Source organism: Ctenopharyngodon idella, chromosome 2 (genome assembly GCF_019924925.1).
Source record: "Ctenopharyngodon idella isolate HZGC_01 chromosome 2, HZGC01, whole genome shotgun sequence".
Lineage (NCBI taxonomy): Eukaryota > Metazoa > Chordata > Actinopteri > Cypriniformes > Xenocyprididae > Ctenopharyngodon > Ctenopharyngodon idella.
This window is the reverse complement of record NC_067221.1, coordinates 18,834,268-18,851,823: the sequence shown is the minus strand read 5'-3', so window position 1 is coordinate 18,851,823 and position 17,556 is coordinate 18,834,268. Positions and strand designations below refer to the sequence as shown.

At 36.6% G+C, this 17,556-nt stretch overlaps 1 protein-coding gene across 4 annotated transcripts in view; it reads left to right on the top strand.

The window, feature by feature from the left end:
• ccdc18 (coiled-coil domain containing 18) overlaps positions 1-12,402 on the top strand; it is a 29,887-nt gene extending 17,485 nt beyond the window's left edge. For 2 of the 4 annotated variants that reach the window (XM_051867045.1, XM_051867073.1), the window contains 9 exons: positions 222-435; positions 2,109-2,208; positions 2,286-2,402; positions 2,483-2,551; positions 3,823-3,963; positions 5,235-5,372; positions 5,459-5,671; positions 6,792-7,266; positions 12,022-12,402. In XM_051867045.1, coding sequence (XP_051723005.1) covers positions 222-435; positions 2,109-2,208; positions 2,286-2,402; positions 2,483-2,551; positions 3,823-3,963; positions 5,235-5,372; positions 5,459-5,671; positions 6,792-7,266; positions 12,022-12,029 — 1,475 coding nt within the window. In that variant the 3' untranslated portion in view covers positions 12,030-12,402. The remainder of the gene's footprint in view (positions 1-221; positions 436-2,108; positions 2,209-2,285; positions 2,403-2,482; positions 2,552-3,822; positions 3,964-5,234; positions 5,373-5,458; positions 5,672-6,791; positions 7,267-12,021) is intronic. The other 2 variants (XM_051867062.1, XM_051867054.1) reach the window with 2 other exon arrangements.
• The last annotated feature ends 5,154 nt before the right edge of the window (positions 12,403-17,556 follow it).

Genomic DNA, 17,556 nt, shown 5'->3' with positions numbered 1-17,556 from the left:
GGCTTACAAGAATTGTCAACAGACCCTCAACGGACAACTGGAGGTTTGCGGACCTCATTTTGAGAAATGCTCACCCAAAGTTTGCTGGTTTGAACCCCACAAGGGGGCATCCATAAATCTATTGTATTCTGTTTTGTTTTATTCTATTCTATATAACTCTGAGGAAGATGGCAAGAATAATAGTTGAATAGTCCTATGTTTTTCTTGCCTATGTGTCCCAGTTATGGACCTTGAAGAGAAGCTCCACCGCAGTGAGATGGACAGGAGGAACTCACTGCAGCGGGCGCAGTTGCTGGAAGGACAGTTGCAGGAGGTGCGTGGAGAGCTGTCAGACACCCTGGGCCATCTGGAGGAGCTGAGAGACGTGCTGCAGCGGACACAGCTGACGTCAGACCAGCAGCAAGCGGCCATCGATAAACTGGCTACTGAGCTCAGGTGAGCTGCTCCACCTCTTCGCTCTGACCGCTGGGAGTCTGTCCATCACTGGATACAGAGCGCCTCTGAAATAGATTATGATGGATCTCTAAAGGCCTCAAAACAAAGTACCTTCATACCACTTTGTGCATACCATTTATATATGGGATGCACAAAAAGACAAATATTATGTGTATTTCACAAATATTACGTAATATTATAAATATCACGTTTGTAAATACCTGCTGCTGGTTACATCTGGTTTTGATGGTTTTTGATTGACATTAATAATGGATCTGATCTGCAGAGACATATGAATTCATTCCAGTTTTCTAGTATTTCCTAAACCCAATTTCCAACACTTCATAAATATGTTTATATGTATAAATCTAGTATATGCACTTTGAATATGAAAATACAAACCACATTATGCTGCTCTGATATATTACATGTCTAAATCTATTATTTTAATTGTAAATATTAGCATTGTTATAATTTACTTTCATTGTTTTGTTTATAGTAATCAGTGTTATTTATGTATTATAATGTGATGCATAATTAATGTGAAACTGTGAAACATAATTTATTGGTTTAGATTGGTTCATTAGCTTTTTTTTTTCTTTTTTTTTAACTTTTGTAAATTTAAAAAAAAACATAAATCTTTGTACAATGAGATTGGAACAAGTTTTATATACTTTCCATTCAAAATTTTGGGGTCAATGAGATTTATTTTATTTTATTTTATTTTTATTATTTTTTTATATTATTTTAATTTAATTTAATTTAATTTTTTTATTTATTTATTTATTTATTTTTTAAGAATCCTAAAAATCATATATTAGAATGATTCCTGAAGGATCATGTGACACTGAAAACAAGTAATGATGCTGAAAATTCATAACTTTGCAAATCACAGGAATAAATTATATTCAAGGAAAAAATATTCAGTCAAGCCACAGAAGTAAAAACAGGAGTTACTGTGAATTTTCATCATGAATATTAATGTTGTTAAAAGGCATCACAGTTACCTGACCTTCACCTCATCTGCTTATACAAAATCTACAAAAATCAAATGGTTTCTCCATTAATATAACTTTATACATAACAAGCACAGAAAATAACTCACACCATATATGATTCTGTACATTCATGTATATTTTTGTCATATGTTTGTGAACAGTATTGTGTTGTGTTTCCCATGTTACACACTGGACTGAAAACAGAACTAAGTATGTACTCAGTCATGTCGCAAATTCTCTTTACATAGCAGTGGTTTGTGGTGTCTGTGACTGTTGGTTTGTTAAAAGTTGCAAAATACATGTTCGTGTTTTTTGTACCTCATAGTACAAATTCAGTGTTGGACATGTTGCACATCCATACTTTTACAAATGTTACATAACTGGCCACAATTTAAAAGTGGAGTGTGATTTCTGCACCAAAAGCAACTGATAAAATGACCGTTTACGAACAGATTTGTCAAACGATCTCCCTAACAGCCATTAGTCAAATAAACCTGTCAAGCCAGACATGATGCTGAAACAGATACTTGCATATTTATAGTTATAGTCTTTGCACATGGGATAAGAAAAAGTATTTTAACATAGACAAATTACATTGATCACCTTCTAACTTTGTTCTAATCACATTGCAAGAAACTAAATAATCAGTTTCTCCATCATTGGATGTGTTTCCAGAGAGAGTCAGAGAGAACTGGAGGAGAGGAACCATGAGGTGCTGGATCTAGACACTGCACTGAAAGAGAGACAGGGGGAGCTACAGCAGAGAGCACAGCTGGTACAACACACAAACATGAGCAAAATCTCCCTTACAGCCATGTCTCCACTCTACTAAACACTGTGTTCTCTCTTGAGTTGGGGCAGCTGGATGTGGCCATTAAGGAGCACAAGCTGGAGATGGAGAAGAAGGTGGAGTATTTACAGGAAGCTCTGGAGAAGAGCCAGAATGAGTTAAGGGAAAAAGACCAGCAGGTGAGTCATTGAGAGTTACCACTGATAGGTTTATCAATGGACAAAAATGAGCTGATGAGAACTCGCTGCTCTCTGGACAGATGCAGTTCCTGACAGAGAGGATGGAGTTGCTGAAATCACAGCTGCAGGTTAAGGAGGACCTTGAGAGGGTATGGCAAATGCTTGATGGGAACTATAGAGAGGAGAGGGTAGAATTATTTTACCCTGTATTTAACCAGGGAAAGTGCTAAATCTCACAAATCCTGTCCGGGTCATTTTTCACCTCAAAATCTGAAAATTTAATTTTGCTTAATCTTAAAAACAGTGAGGTTTATTTTAGGAGGATTAGTCAATGAATTTGGTTTTCATGACAAATAAGCACTTCTATCCCCAATTTTCATTACTGTAATGCAAAAATCATGAGAAAATAATCAAATTTAAAAAATAGTGATATATTATTTAAATTATATAATATGTAGTGTGCTGCCTTTAATTTATCCTTATTTAAATAAATCTTTCTACTTCAGTAATATTTATTGTATTACTGTAAAACAAATACTATTACAGTATGACAATGACAATGAAAATTGTCCAGATGCATTATGTTACTGATAATAATTCTGGGGATAATATGCTTAATTGTCAATAAATTTATGTCATCATGCAAACAATCTTAATGGTCCTAAAATAGGCATTATTTCCTTTATGCAATATATTTTCATATTTTATAATATTTTTATTTTGTATGTTTTTTTTGTTGTTGTTGTTTTTTATTTATTTTACTGTAGAGTGAAATGTTTTTGTTCTGCTGTTTTATTTATTTATTTATTTATTTATTCAATCTTGAATGAAAATGAAAGGATAGCAGGTTTTTTTGTGTGTATTTCTTTCACAAGGGCACAACAGCAATTGTCCAATTTATTTTTTTTAACCATATCATTATTGAAAAAATATGAAAGATAACAGGAAAATCTTAAAAGAACACAATTTACACATATTTTAACTGTCTTCATATCCTCCCCCGCCCCCCTCCATCAGCATCCAAAAATTAAATTATAAAGGCCAAGATGTACATATAAAAAGCCAGGGCTCTGAACTGGTTCAGGAAATGAATGAAATTTTAACAGGAAACGTGAATAATGAAATGTTAAACAAGCAGAAGTAACATTGTTACAGCATTAAACTCTTGCTATACAGAAATTAAGCAATACTAACTGATCTTGTTAGAGTTGTGTAACGTTAGTTTTTTCATCATGTTTTATAATGTGGGTGCAATGTCATTCTGACAAACAATTATTTCATCAATCCTAGATATAATACAAAATATTTTTCTGAAAGTAATCTGATGTATGTGTTTACTATATGATCTAAAGAGCACTAAAAGGTTAATGAGTAAGACTTACAAGTCTAAACTCTGTACAATTTCTATTGTGTGTGTCAGGGTGCTCTGGATCATGGCCAGCAGCTGCGTGTGTATCGTGAGCAGCTCCAGAAGACGGTGCAGGAGTTACAGGGGGCACAGACACGCTGTGACTCTCTGAACAGACAGATAGATGAAGTCACTCAGCAAGCACGTCATAAGGTGAAACATCTGCAGTTTTAAACTCATTTCATTTTTGTTTCAATTCAAAAGTGACCATTAGGGTTTTCCAAGTGAGTGGAACTGTCATTTTGACAGAGTCAGGACAATTTGTAAACCTGTTGTGTGCACTTTCACACGTGACGTGATGTTTAGGCAAGTATGTTTTCCCATACTTGGAATTTATGCTCTGCATTTCACCCATTCAAGTGCACACACACAGCAATGCGTAGTGAACACACTTGCTGTGAACACACATCCGGAACAGTGGGCAGCCATTTTTTGCTGCAGCACCCGGGGAGTGATTGGGTTAGGTGTCTTGCTCAAGGGTGCCTCAGTTGAGAGTGGAAGATAGCAGTGTTCATTCATTCCCCCCAGCCTATGTTTCCTGCCAGTACTGAGACTCAAACACGTGAAACACGGGTTACTGAAGTCCGACTCTCTAACCATTAGGCCACAACTGCCACATTGATGGAATGACAGCGCGATCATGCAGCGACATGGAGGCACTTTATTACCTTATGTGCTTTTTTTTTTTTATCTTTGACAATCATTTTGTCATTTGCTGTTGCGTTTACATGCACATTTTTTATTCGATTATGCTTGTTAAATAGTTTCCTTTTATTGGCAGCTTTAGAGTAAACCAATCGAAAGAGCTAGATTTTTGCCCATTACCTCAATTTTGCTCTGCATGTAAACACCTTAACCTGCATTCTTTCATCTTATTGAAGTATCCTGCAGATTAAAGCACATCCAACCAGAGTGAGTGTTTTGCTGAGGAAATATATTGTAAATTCCAACTCTTTCTTGACTCAAGAAATTATACAAAATGTGTTCTCATCTTGTGCAGCCAAAGGAGAAACTGCAAACATAAGAGAATACAAGTCTGTTCAAGTTTCCCACTGACATACTAAAATCCTCTGGAGTTTTTAATGCTTTATTTAATCTCACAACTCGCATGACAAATAGAATATTTGCAGTGGAATAATTTTTTGTGCTGTGATTATTTGCATCTAGCTTTTTTTTGCACATATGCCTCCTCGGAAAATTACGTTATCTCACACCTACATGACTTTAAACTTTATGGGAACATAGCTGAGTATGGTGTAACATCACAATCTGTGGCTTGGTGACACATCAGTCTGAAAAAGTACAGTTTAGATCAGCAGATCAGAAAAGTGAAAGTTCCCTTTTCATGAGATATCTCTAAGATTCTTGAGTTCTCTCGGCCTGGTGGTTTCTAACCTGCTTGTTGTTGTTTTGTTTTTTTGTAGGAGAGTGAAGTTCATCAGCTGCGAGAGGAGATATCTGTGATGGAGAAGCGCTCTACACAGGCTGAGGTCAGACTCCAGGCCACTATTACTGCCCTGCAGCAGGAGCTTGAGCAGCAGAGAGAAGAGCATCACAAAGAGGTTCAGAGAAACAGAAAGTTTGTCTTCATTCTCATAGGACAGTTGAGCTGGTTTGCTGTGCCTGACCCTCTCTCTTTGCCTCACAGCTTTCAGATCTACAGCAGACTCGTGGGCAGCTGCTGAAGGTTTCGGATCAGATCTCCAGCAGTTTGCGAAACTCTCAGGAGCAGCTGAGCCAGCGGCTGCAACAGGCCCGAGACCAGCTGGAGGAGGCCAGATCTACCTCTGCCCGCCTACACGCCGAGCTTCACAGCAAAGAACAGCTCCTGCAGAGTGCTAATGAGAACCTGCTTATCAAGGTACATGACTCATTGTATGGTGTTAACAAAATCTATACCTACAGCAATATCATATTGCATCCAAATGAAATATCCATCCATTCTCTGAGCCGTGTAGGATGCTGAAGCCTATCCCAGCATCACAGGCCGATGGCAGGGAAACAAACTGGATCGATGGCCAGTCTCAAATCAATCATTTTACCTGAAAATACAGTTAATTTCAGTAGTTAGAGTATGAGGAAAGTGTATGTACAAGCAGCACTAGGGCTGCACCGTCGAATTGCAATTTTTAGGAATGCAGTGAAATGAAAGTTTGAAAATGAAAGTAGGCCAAAAATTAAATTTACGGATGCCAAAAACTGAAACGTAAATAATGAATTAATAATTAATTAATTAATCAAACGTATTTAATAATCAGCACTCAAATAGCTAAAACTGAATTGTACAAACATTTAAATTATACATAAGGCAGTTTTTATATCAACTATCAACAACAGAATTGTTTGTTGGTGAAATCATTTAAGCGACAATAAACAGTAATAAAACAAACAAAACAAAGAATGTATAGCCCTTGTTCTACTGTTTATTCCCCCCCACCCCCTTTTTTTTAAACTTTATGTAAAGTGGTAGAACTATGACGTCACTTTGCAGGCCAATCGGCAGTTAGCATCACGCTGGTTCACTTGACAAAAACCCAATAGGATTTTCCTATAGGCTTTTCGATTATCGCAAAAATAAGTTCTGTGATCAGCAGAAGTTTATGATGCTTACACGTTTTGTCCATTAAGATAATTTTCACAGATGAACACAACATGAATTTTGAAGCCAAAATGCAGTCGCCAGAAACAAAAAGCTAAAGGTAGGCTATAAGTGAACTACACCACGGCCTTATTTCAGCCATTTAATCAAAAACCCATTCAAAAAACCCATTGACTTTGGGACAATGGAATCGGAAGTGCTAAAATGCAAACTCGCTACCAGAATTTGGCCTACAAAAATGCGCCATAGTTCCACCACTCTAGTAATGTAAAACATTTTCAAAAACCATTAATAATGAAAAAGAAGAAGAAAAAAAACAGATAGGCATCCAATCTGGTTTTGGAACAGAGTTCTTGTCATTTCTTGTACTGTGTTTTCTTAGGAGTCCGAGATCACCCGTCTTCAGGCCAAGCTCTCCAGCTTCGAAAGGGCCACAGAACTACACAATATCACACTTCGTCACAAACCCAGCACTCCTCCATCTCTCTCTCCTCCTCTCAAAGACTCTATTCTTCACGGCTCCCCGTCCCCCTCCCATAAAAACTCTTCAGCACGTTCCAGCCTCTCCTCTTGGCACAACACCTTCTCTGACGCCTCTCTAGAGCTTTCGGACAGTTTGAAAGCTAGTGTTCAGGCTGCACTGCTGCCGCCCCTCTCCCCAGACTGGCAGGGTCTAAGCACCCATGAGGCCACTTCCACTACAGACATGTCCTTTAATCCACTCACGTACATGCTGGACCCAGAGGAACCTGAGGAACCGGACCTAGAGTCTCTGTCAGGTATGCTGAGGTTTGTTAACCAGACTCTGGCCCTTCAAGAGCAGCAATCCCTCTGTGACACCAGCCCCCACAATACAGGCAAGTAATATAACGGCATATAAGGGCATATAATTTGTATTAACTCATACTTAAAGGTAGAATTCACCCAAAAATGAAAGTTCTGCTATCATTTCTTTATTCTGTGGAACACAAAAGATGGTTTAAAAAAAAAAAAAAAAAAATCATCCATAGAATGTAAATAAATAGGGTCCAATGTTGTTTTTCCAATATTTCACAATATTACTGGTTTCTTTGTATTTTTGATAAATGCAGTAAATACAACTTTTTTCAAATTTTTTATTAATTATTATTTTAAAGGGATAGTTCACCCAAAAATGAAAATTTTGTCATTGCTCACCCTCATGTCATTCCACACCCTTAAGACTTTCGTTCATCTTCGGAACACAAATGAAGATCTTTTTAATGAAATCTGAGAGATTTCTGTCCCTCATTAGACAGCTATGCAACTGAAAATTTGACCCTTTTAAAAGTTAATAAAGTGATTATAAAACTAATCCATATGTATTGTTTAATCCAAAATTTTCTGAAGAGAAATGATTGCTTTATATGATGAACAGAATTTAGGCTTCTATTCACATAACACAGCAGTTGTGGTAAACCAACAGAAGCTCAAGCATGGTTGCATGACGCGTGCGAAAACTAATGAGGTTCATTCTTGTGTATTATGCAGCACATTTGAGCTTCTGGAAGAGGTTTGTATTCACACGTCAAGCAGGTTTGGTTTCACTTCCATAGTATTTTTTCCCCATACCATCTAAGTCAATGGGGTCCATCAACTATTTGGTTACCCATATTCTTCAAAATATCTTCTTTAGTGTTCAGCAGAAGAAAGAAATTTATACAGGTTTGGAACAACTTGAGGGTGAGTAAATTATGACAAAATTTCCATTGTTGGGTGAACTATCCCTTTAAATACTTAAATATAATTTCCAAGCATTTATAATGTCTCTCCGAGCAAGATGTTGCATTGTATACAATTTCTGCTAATAATCCCAAATATATGTTCATATTTAATATTTCCAACATACAAAACTTTTGTGTTACGTCAGTTACCATGTGTGTGTTGCCATTGTGCAATAGGCACACCCATATTAATGACTGCTATGTTTCGCTTATCCGACGCAAATTAACCATAAACATTTGTTCTTGTCTGCAGTGACAATTAATTCACAATAAATTTACAGACATTAAACTAATATTGTACGATTAGACCATTTGGGAGCAGACGTCACAGTTAAGTCACTTGCAGCTGCGCGTGCATTGAGGTGGCAGAAGAACAATGGTAACAAGTGGAGGAAAACGTGCAAAATCTGTTGTGCATTTGGATGTAAGAATCGGAAAAAGATAGTCCTCATTTTTATAGAATACCGTCTTCGAAGACGCCCTTTGAAGCTAAACACAGACATTTATGGTTGCAAGCCACAGACTGTACTGATGAAATCTGCGATGATTAGTCTACAATTAGGGTGCGTTCACACTTGTAGTTCGATTTGTTTGGTTAGTTTGGTCCGGACCAAAAAAGAAAAAAAAAACATTTAGTCCTGGTCCGATTAGCGTTCAAATTGGCAATTTTATCACCGAACCTAAAGGCATAGTAACACGTTCACAACCTGATTGGTCGAATGTTATTACGTATTGCCTATTTTGAGACGGAACATACCGAACATCCAAAACAATGCTGTGTGCTGAGGTAAATGCTCTTGTTGTGTGTGCGTAGCCTGCATATGATGGTATTTTGGCCAGCTGGGAACTCGTGAAGAGCTTATAAAATGTGTAAAGGAGTCAAAACAGCGACGGGAATCCATCCGTCACACACACACAAACGCGTGGAGACGCGTGTCTGATCTGATGCCTGTGATGAGTAAAGTCGCGACTACGACGAGAAAAACAGATATGCGTGAGGATTATGTCCTTTTTAGGGTCTCATCTTCCTGTTTTTGGTTCGTTTACATGTCTTTGGTCCATGTTGCATTCATATATCATTCGAACCGCACCAGAGCTGCTTGTTTGGTGCGCACCAGGGTTCGGATGGCAGTGTTCACACATGTTCAAATGAACCACACTAACAGAGCAATCGCACCAGGGTTCGCTTTAATCGAACCAAACATGACAAGTGTGAACACACCCTAAAGCATGAATTTGATGTAGACAATAGGTCTACATAATATTCACATATGCAGTTCATAGGGGACATAATGTATTAGCCCTACAGTTACAACATGAAATAATATTTAAACTTATAACATTTTACATAGATAATAGGGCTGGGTATTGACACAATTTTCACGATTCGATTCAATTTCTATTCACATGCTTTTGATTCGATTACGATTTCGATTCTATATCGATTATTTTGGATGTAGTATATCAGTTACAGTACATGGCAAATTCTCTAGAGGAAAAAAATCTCTCAACTACTGCTGTAAACTACACATGGGAGTCAGTTGGTACTACTTTACTATAATAATGAAGATTAAAATTAACTTATTTATATACAAACACTTAAATTACACTCGTGTTTTTTTGTTTGTTTTTTTTTTTATTTAAATCGTGGCTGTCATAACTGATTTATTCAAACATGCATTAAATATTGAAGAACATTATAATGAATATATAACGGTGCATAGCTATATTTATCAGAATGCTGCTTTCTAGAGTTCACTTTTCTAGCTGACTAATGAGTTTATGGTCACTGAATATGTTTTTCTGAGGTAAATGTGACGTTACGTGACATTGTTTACAAGCTGTTTTATTGACATCTTTCGAGGTTGAAACACTGATTGAGCTATTACACACGACATGATACGGATTTCGGTAAGTTGTACTGTATATTTTAACATACCTTCAGATGTTGAGTCATGTTTATTTCGCGCTGTAACTGGTATTAAAGCGGAGGAGAGGATGTTCACATGCGCTCCGTGCTGCCGCTTCTCTTTAACTGAGCGATCTGTCACGTCACATTAAACAGCGCCAAAACGGTATTTATTTTTTGAATCTCATAATAAGATGGACGTCATTTGAAATCTGAGACTTTGCTTCATATCAAAAGTAACAAAGCACAAAGATTATTGAGATTTTTTTTTTTTTTTTTTTTTTTTTTTTTTTTTTTTGGGATGGGAGGCGCGCTACATGTTCATTCATCAACTGAAAATAGACTAGAGCAGTGGTTCTCAACCGGTGGGGCGCTGACACTCTCCCGGGGGGGCGCGAGTAGGCTACAGGATGGGAGGGAAAAAACATTTTTTATCACTAAACTACTGTCATAAAAAGTTATAGTTTTGTATATACATAACTCCTGAATAAAATTAAAATGTGTTTGGACTGATTTTTTAAAAAAAAGTTTTGAACAAATTTGATTGGTTTGTCGATAGTGAGCGCAAATGCAGGTGATAAGCGGTTTTATTAAGCGAGTCACTGAGTCGTTCATTCGCGATTCGTTCAAACGGCCGATTCATCAAGAATGAGACAGATGTTTGTGAATGGGTCATTGAATCTTTGACTCAAACGATTTGTTCAAAACATTGAATCATTCAAAACACGATTGAGTGTTGCTGTGAGATGCGCTATGTTGTGATCTTTGTTTGGATTCATCGGAACTATTTTTGCTGCTCATATAGACCAAAACAGTCATTATTTCGTCTAAAATGTAAGTGACTTAATATTATTAACTTGTTTGTTGAACTGTCATATCAGTGTCACATTTTCAATCGCGAGGTGATGGTAAATTAAGTGATGGTCAATTGTCAGCTCTCTTGGTCGTCAGGTCGTGTGATGTATGTTGCTGAACTGTATTCAAATGTTATAAATATAAAAACACCACATTTTGAAATTTAACTGCAGTATGTTTATTTGTGTGTGCTGTGCTCATAGACTTTAGAAAACGGCGCTCATTTGTTTGATTTCTCCTCGAGAAGCTGCGCAAGCCTCAAAAGTTTAAGGTCCTTGCACCCTGACTGAGTCCTAAACTGTCGTATTCGTTTTTTCATATTCGTCATTTAGTGGCTCTCAATTGTCAAAAACACCCCTCAAAATATTTGATACGGATGCGAAAAATGCAGAAAATGGAACCATCCGAATTAATTTTTATGACGGACGGAAGTTTCAGAGGCTGCAAACGTATAAAACGTGAGGTCGTAACTGCAATGAACCAGCTTTGGGGGGGGCCCAGCTTGCAAAAGGTTGAGAACCCCTGGACTAGACTAATCGATTCTTGGGATTTAAGAATCAATATCGGTTCGTAAAAATGAGAATCGATTAAAATCGAGAAATCAATATTGTTTACCCAGCCCAAAAAGATAATATTTAAACATATAACATTTTTATCTCGCAATTCTGAGGGGAAAAAATGTCAGAATTGCAGAATATAAACTAGCAATTCTGGGGAAAAAAGACATTTCTTATTTTTATTAGAACTGTGTGATATAAACTCAGAATTGCGAGACAAAAGTCAGAATTGTGAGATGTAAACTCTCTGGCTTGCATAGACTGCTACTGCAGAACTGTCATTTTCTGCCACCAGGTAGGCTCCGCCCACAAAAAAACCATCATCGCTGTTTGCAAACACCCAAATGGTTTCTATAAGTCATGACTTTTCACTTTACACCTAACTTTGATGTAAGATTTGGTGTACATCTGGGTGTACATCCAGCTGCAACCGGCCAGAGACCACACACAACACCCTAGCATTGTTATGGCGGATTTAGCATGAGCAAGCACCACTAATTAGATATTTATTTCACATTTTTTCACAAAAATCTTTTACTTTTCCTACAGGAACGTAATGAGGTGCCAGCTCTACTGCATGTGTCCTTACAGGAGAACAGACCAACAATTCATTGTCTTGAAGTCTTTACAGAATAACTGCATAAACATCCAGAACATGCAAATTCCTTCATTTTTCCCTGAGCTACTAGATGATTTTCCTGTATGAAGCTTATATGTTGCATTAACCTCAGTTCAGATGTGGATCAGTTTTGTTCAGCTAGAGCTCATGATCACGCCTGTCCCAGCTCTGTACTTGAAATGTTCTTTCTGTGGTGTTTTTGTATTTAGCTATATACTACTTTGTTACAAAGTTTTAGATTTTATAATGCTAATTTATAATATTTCTAATGTGAATGATTGATTTATAATAAATTTTTAGATATTCGGAAATGTCTCTTTGCTGTCATTCCTAAACTCCAAATCTTTTTAATCTTCTTGTTTCAGTCTTAGACCACAGTGCTCAAAGCATGTCAAGAGGAAGTGAGACAGACTTTAAATGAGCTCAGCTTTATAACAACACGCAGCCCTTTAATAATACATCTGTGTGTATATTTACATATGTGTGCACTCATGCATGTTTTTACACAGGCCCATTGTTTATTGATACGATAACCAGTAAGTGTGTATTATCAGAGTGCTGGAGGTGGAGAAGTATTTGTTGCTCAGATAAGGTTTGACAGGTCTTTTGTGTCTGTTCTGGTAACCAGCGAGCGGTCCAAGTGTTCAGGTGTGTAATTTACCATCAGTTTAGAAAGAACCCAAGAACTAGATAAACAATAATGCTTGCAAATAAAATAGAACTTCCAAAGCTAAAACCAGATCTCCCCAGCAGATATTGCAAATATTAAATATGAAAAAGTATGGTAAAAAAGTATATAAGAGAACATTAGCAATGCATCACTGCTTGTTGTCTCTCATTTTGGATATATTCAAGTGACTTTGGTTAGCACTGAAGAGGATGTGGTGAAAGACAGGTGATTTATAGCTATGCGCTCACGCTAAGCTGTCATGAGAAAACCCCTCGTACATTAGTTTATTTCTTTAACATCATATTTAGTAATCTTACCTTTAAAGAACAATATAACATTGATTAAAACGTATATGCCCATAAAAGGTGGATCTATAAAAAACAACAGAGTTGGTTCCTCTGTCTGCACAAAACATTGATCTTGTTGCGTGAGTTCTTTGAGTTCTGTGGTCTTTTGGGGCGGAAACCATGCATTCTTTCTCTTCTTTTAAAACGGGGCATCTGGTTTTCTGGCACGCGACTCGGGTTTGACAATCCGTGAGCCCTTGATGAAGTGCATGTAATTAATTGAATGTGCACTTGTCTTGTGTACTTAAAATTTTAGAGGGCCACCTAAGTGTACTGTACCTAAGAGAGAGTACTTTCATCACTTAAATGTGCTTTTTGAAAAAGTGCACTTTGTAATGATGTCAAATTAAAAGTTTTGGTTACACTTTATTTTAAAGGGTTAGTTCACCCAAAAATGAAAATTCTGTCATTTATCACTCACCTTAATGTCGTTCCACACCCATAAGACCTTCGTTAATCTTCGGAACACAAATTGAGATATTTTTGTTGAAATCCGATGACTCTGTGAGGCCTACATAGCCAGCAATGACATTTCCTTGATTCGACACGCTGAATCATTATGCTCCGAAGCTTCCTGAAGCAGCGGTTTGAAATCGGCCATCACTAAATAAGTCGTTATTTTGTTTTTTTGGCGCACCAAAATATTCTCGTCGCTTTATAATATTAAAATTGAACCACTGTACTCACATGAACTGATTTAAATATGTTTTTAGTACCTTTATGGATCTTGAGAGAGGAAATGTCATTGCTGGCTATGTAGGCCTCGCGGAGCCATCAGATTTCAACAAAAATATCTTAATTTGTGTTCCAAAGATTAACGAAGGTCTTACAGGGGTGGAACGACATGAGGGTGAGTAATAAATGACATTATTTTCATTTTTGGGTGTACTAACCCTTTAAGGGCTCCTTATACATTCAAGTACTGAGTAATATTAATTAACATGTCTTTGCTATGGGGTTAGGATTAGGAATAGGTTAGTTAGTTGCATGTAATTACATAAATACATGTAACAAGAACACTAAAATGGTGTTACCAATTTTTTACTTGAATTTTTAAATCATGTTTTAATAAACTTGTCATGTTTTAAAGAAGTACAATCAATTTAATGCGTTGACTAACATACTGAAGCATGTGAAGTATTTGATTATGATTCTAACAGTAGTGTTATTCAATATTACATTTAAAGTTAAAGTATTTTAAATGTACTAAATTGCAACTTCATTAAATTTGCAATTACAAATATATTTAAATGCATGGCATACAAGTTCAATAGAAAGTATATTTTAGTTCACCATAAATGCTTGTCAGTACATTCAACAATACACTTTAAAGACAACAGAAGTAATAATTATGAAATTGCATATAACGATGTACTCAAATGGGTCATTTAATATAAATTTAAACTATAATATATTTTAATTTATCACAATTAACATGCAGTGTCTGAAAATGTTACATTTAGAACATTTTTTTTAAACTGTTTCGGTAACACATTACAAGTAACTTGAGTTATGTAATCAGATTACTTTTTTGAGTAACTAGTAAAGTAATACATTACTTTTACATTCACAACAAAATATCTGAGTTAATTTTTCAAACGAGTAATGCAAGTTAATTTGTTTTACTATTTATTGACTGACTTTGCATTTGCTTCAACCTGAGGCTTATTCATTTCTCTTTTGGTGTGAAAAGGCCTTTACATTGTTGTTGTTGTTTGTTTGTTTGTTTGTTTGTTTAAAAAAAAAAAAAAATCAAGCAAGCCCAGTTGAGAAAAAGTAACATAAAATAACATTACTTTCTATGAAAAAAAAAAAAAATTAGTAATGGAATTAGTTACTTTTTTAGGGAGTAACACAATACTGTAACGCATTACTTTTAAAGCGGTCCTTGAATATGATTTTACTTTTTTAACTTCAGTTAGTGTGTAATGTTGCTGTTTGAGCATAAACAACATCTGCAAAGTTACGACGCTCAAAGTTCAATGTAAAGATAGATATTTTCTTTTACAGAAATCGCTTTTTAAGGACTACAACAAAAGGTTGGTAGGGACTACAACGAGCTTCTTCCTGGGTTGGTGACATCACAAACCCCAAAATTTACATAAATCCTGCCCTTCGAGAACACGCAACAAAGGGGGTGAGGCCATGTTGGGCTGCTTTAGAGAAGAGGAAGAGGGTCAATTCAGTGCTGGATTTGCACAAAAGATTAACATGACGGCACATGCTAGTCGATGAGTTGAATCAACTCCACAGCAGCTACATAAATTTATCCACTAACCATGTCCAGATGCATTCTAAAAGTTAAAAGTAACTAAAAGTAACTTCTTCCTGATTCTCTCATCAGTGTCCAAATCCGGTTTGAACAATGTAAGGCTGAACAGCGTTACATAATCGCCATTTTGGCTGCGTGGGATTCTCCAGCTTTGTTGTTGTTAAGCAACGAAAGTGCAAGCTGTTAAAGCTCCGCCCTCTTCTGGAAAACAGGCAGAGAGCAGCAGCTCATTTGCATTTAAGGGACACACACAGAAACAGCGTGTTTTTGCTCACACCCAAATAGGGGCAAACTTGACAAGCTATAATAAATTATCTGTGGGGTATTTTGAGCTGAAACTTCACAGAGATTCTGGGGACACATGAGACTTATTTTACATCTTGTGAAAAGAGGCATAATTGGTCCCCTTTAAAAGTAACTCTCCCCAACACTGCTTTTAAAGTTTATTATTTCCATAACAGGTCCTCTTTTTAAAAGAATGCTAACTTCTTCATAAGAATGTGTTTGGGGAAGTGAGCCATAAATGATTAGACATATCTACTATACATCAGAAAAAGGATGTAGAAAACTTTACTTTTCAAACAAGGCTTTGCTCTAAATGCTTTATCATCTTATACACTTCCTCCTAACTTTTCCTTTTTTCAAACAGACCTGACATTATGTAAAACAATTACAACATAATTTTTTTATGCACTCAAACGCGCATCTCCCATGTGAGCATGAACTGTTCTTACTGAACCTTTGCAATAACCACTAAGCCACAGCTTGACTGTCTGATGGGTTTGCAGTTGGAGCAGCAAACAATGGCAGTGTTTCAGTTTCAATAACAGGCCCGTCTTAGCTGTGGTCCTTGTCTTTGAAACTCCTTCTCTGCAGCCTTTTACTCTTGTTAACGTGACCTTCACAATGGAGAGGTCCCCAATGGCAGTCATGGCAACAGTTTCCATGAGACAGTAACGGTCTCTGGTGATTCCCTCTCTTTGTTTGACTATTTACATTAGCCCCTTTATCTTAAATGCACAATTTTGCCACCTACATGTACTATATTTTGGGGCAAATGTCCACAGCCCTTTTTTTCCATAGGCTGAGGAGTTACTGTGATCACACTGCACTGGAGTTTAATCCCGGAAATCCATTGCTGTTCGGAGAGCTCTTTGGCTCACCATCTGTCTGTTGATTATTTAACTTGACAGTTCGGCTTTAACATAAGCTCTCCTTCCGCTTGCAGACAGATAATAATCATGGTTGTAGTCTGATAAATATTGCTGAGAATTGTGTTACCAAGTTCTACTTAAGTACAAAACTTAAAGTTCTCATTTTGTGTGGTTAACAGTGAAGCTTGAGACTTTGTGAGACTGTCTCAACACCAAATGGTCATTTTTGCTTATACCTGCCATTTTTGTTTGCAAAAATGAAATTAAGTTCCAGCAAAAACAGTGGAACTGCAACTGAGTATATATAGATGCATGTTTTTCCTCAGAAAAATGAAGTCTGTCATATCTGTAATGTCTGTCAAGTCTGTCAGAAATATGAGTCTGTAAATCAGATTTCTTTGAGTTGAAATCAATAAAATGTCTTGTTCAAAATCAGAAAACACATTAAAATGTATAAAGTAGTATTACATCCCTCTGTAATGTAATTTTCAGCTCTTCTCTGACTCCAGTTGATGCCATTTTAAATGGCCTTTCCTGTCTCTGGGTTAATCGCAAGCACATGTTTATGAGGGAGGTTTTAAGTTTCTGGACTCTTTACCGTTTCATTGATGTGGGCAACCCACAAAAGCAGCATCTGATTCTTATTTTACATTATATGATTTTAGTCCGCCATTTTGCGAGGGCCTTGCCTAGGAGACATTTTCTGGAGTAATGCAGTGCATCCTGTATCATTCAGAAGCTGTAAATGTGTTTGAGTTTGCCTACAATGTTTGAGTAAGCTGACAGTGTTTGTCCTTGCCATTGCTGTTGTATTGTGTGGTCATTGCTTTCCTGTTTGTCATTGTGGTCAATGTTTCCTGCATTAGGCAAACATATAGCCTACTTGTGGCACCATTGCTCTGTTTGTAGAGCTTGCAATTTATGAAAGTATCAGTGAAAACCTGAGGGAGGTGTATGCTATTATCTGTAACATGCAGGGTAAAGACTTTTATTTAAAAAAAAAAAAAAAAATAGAATTAGAA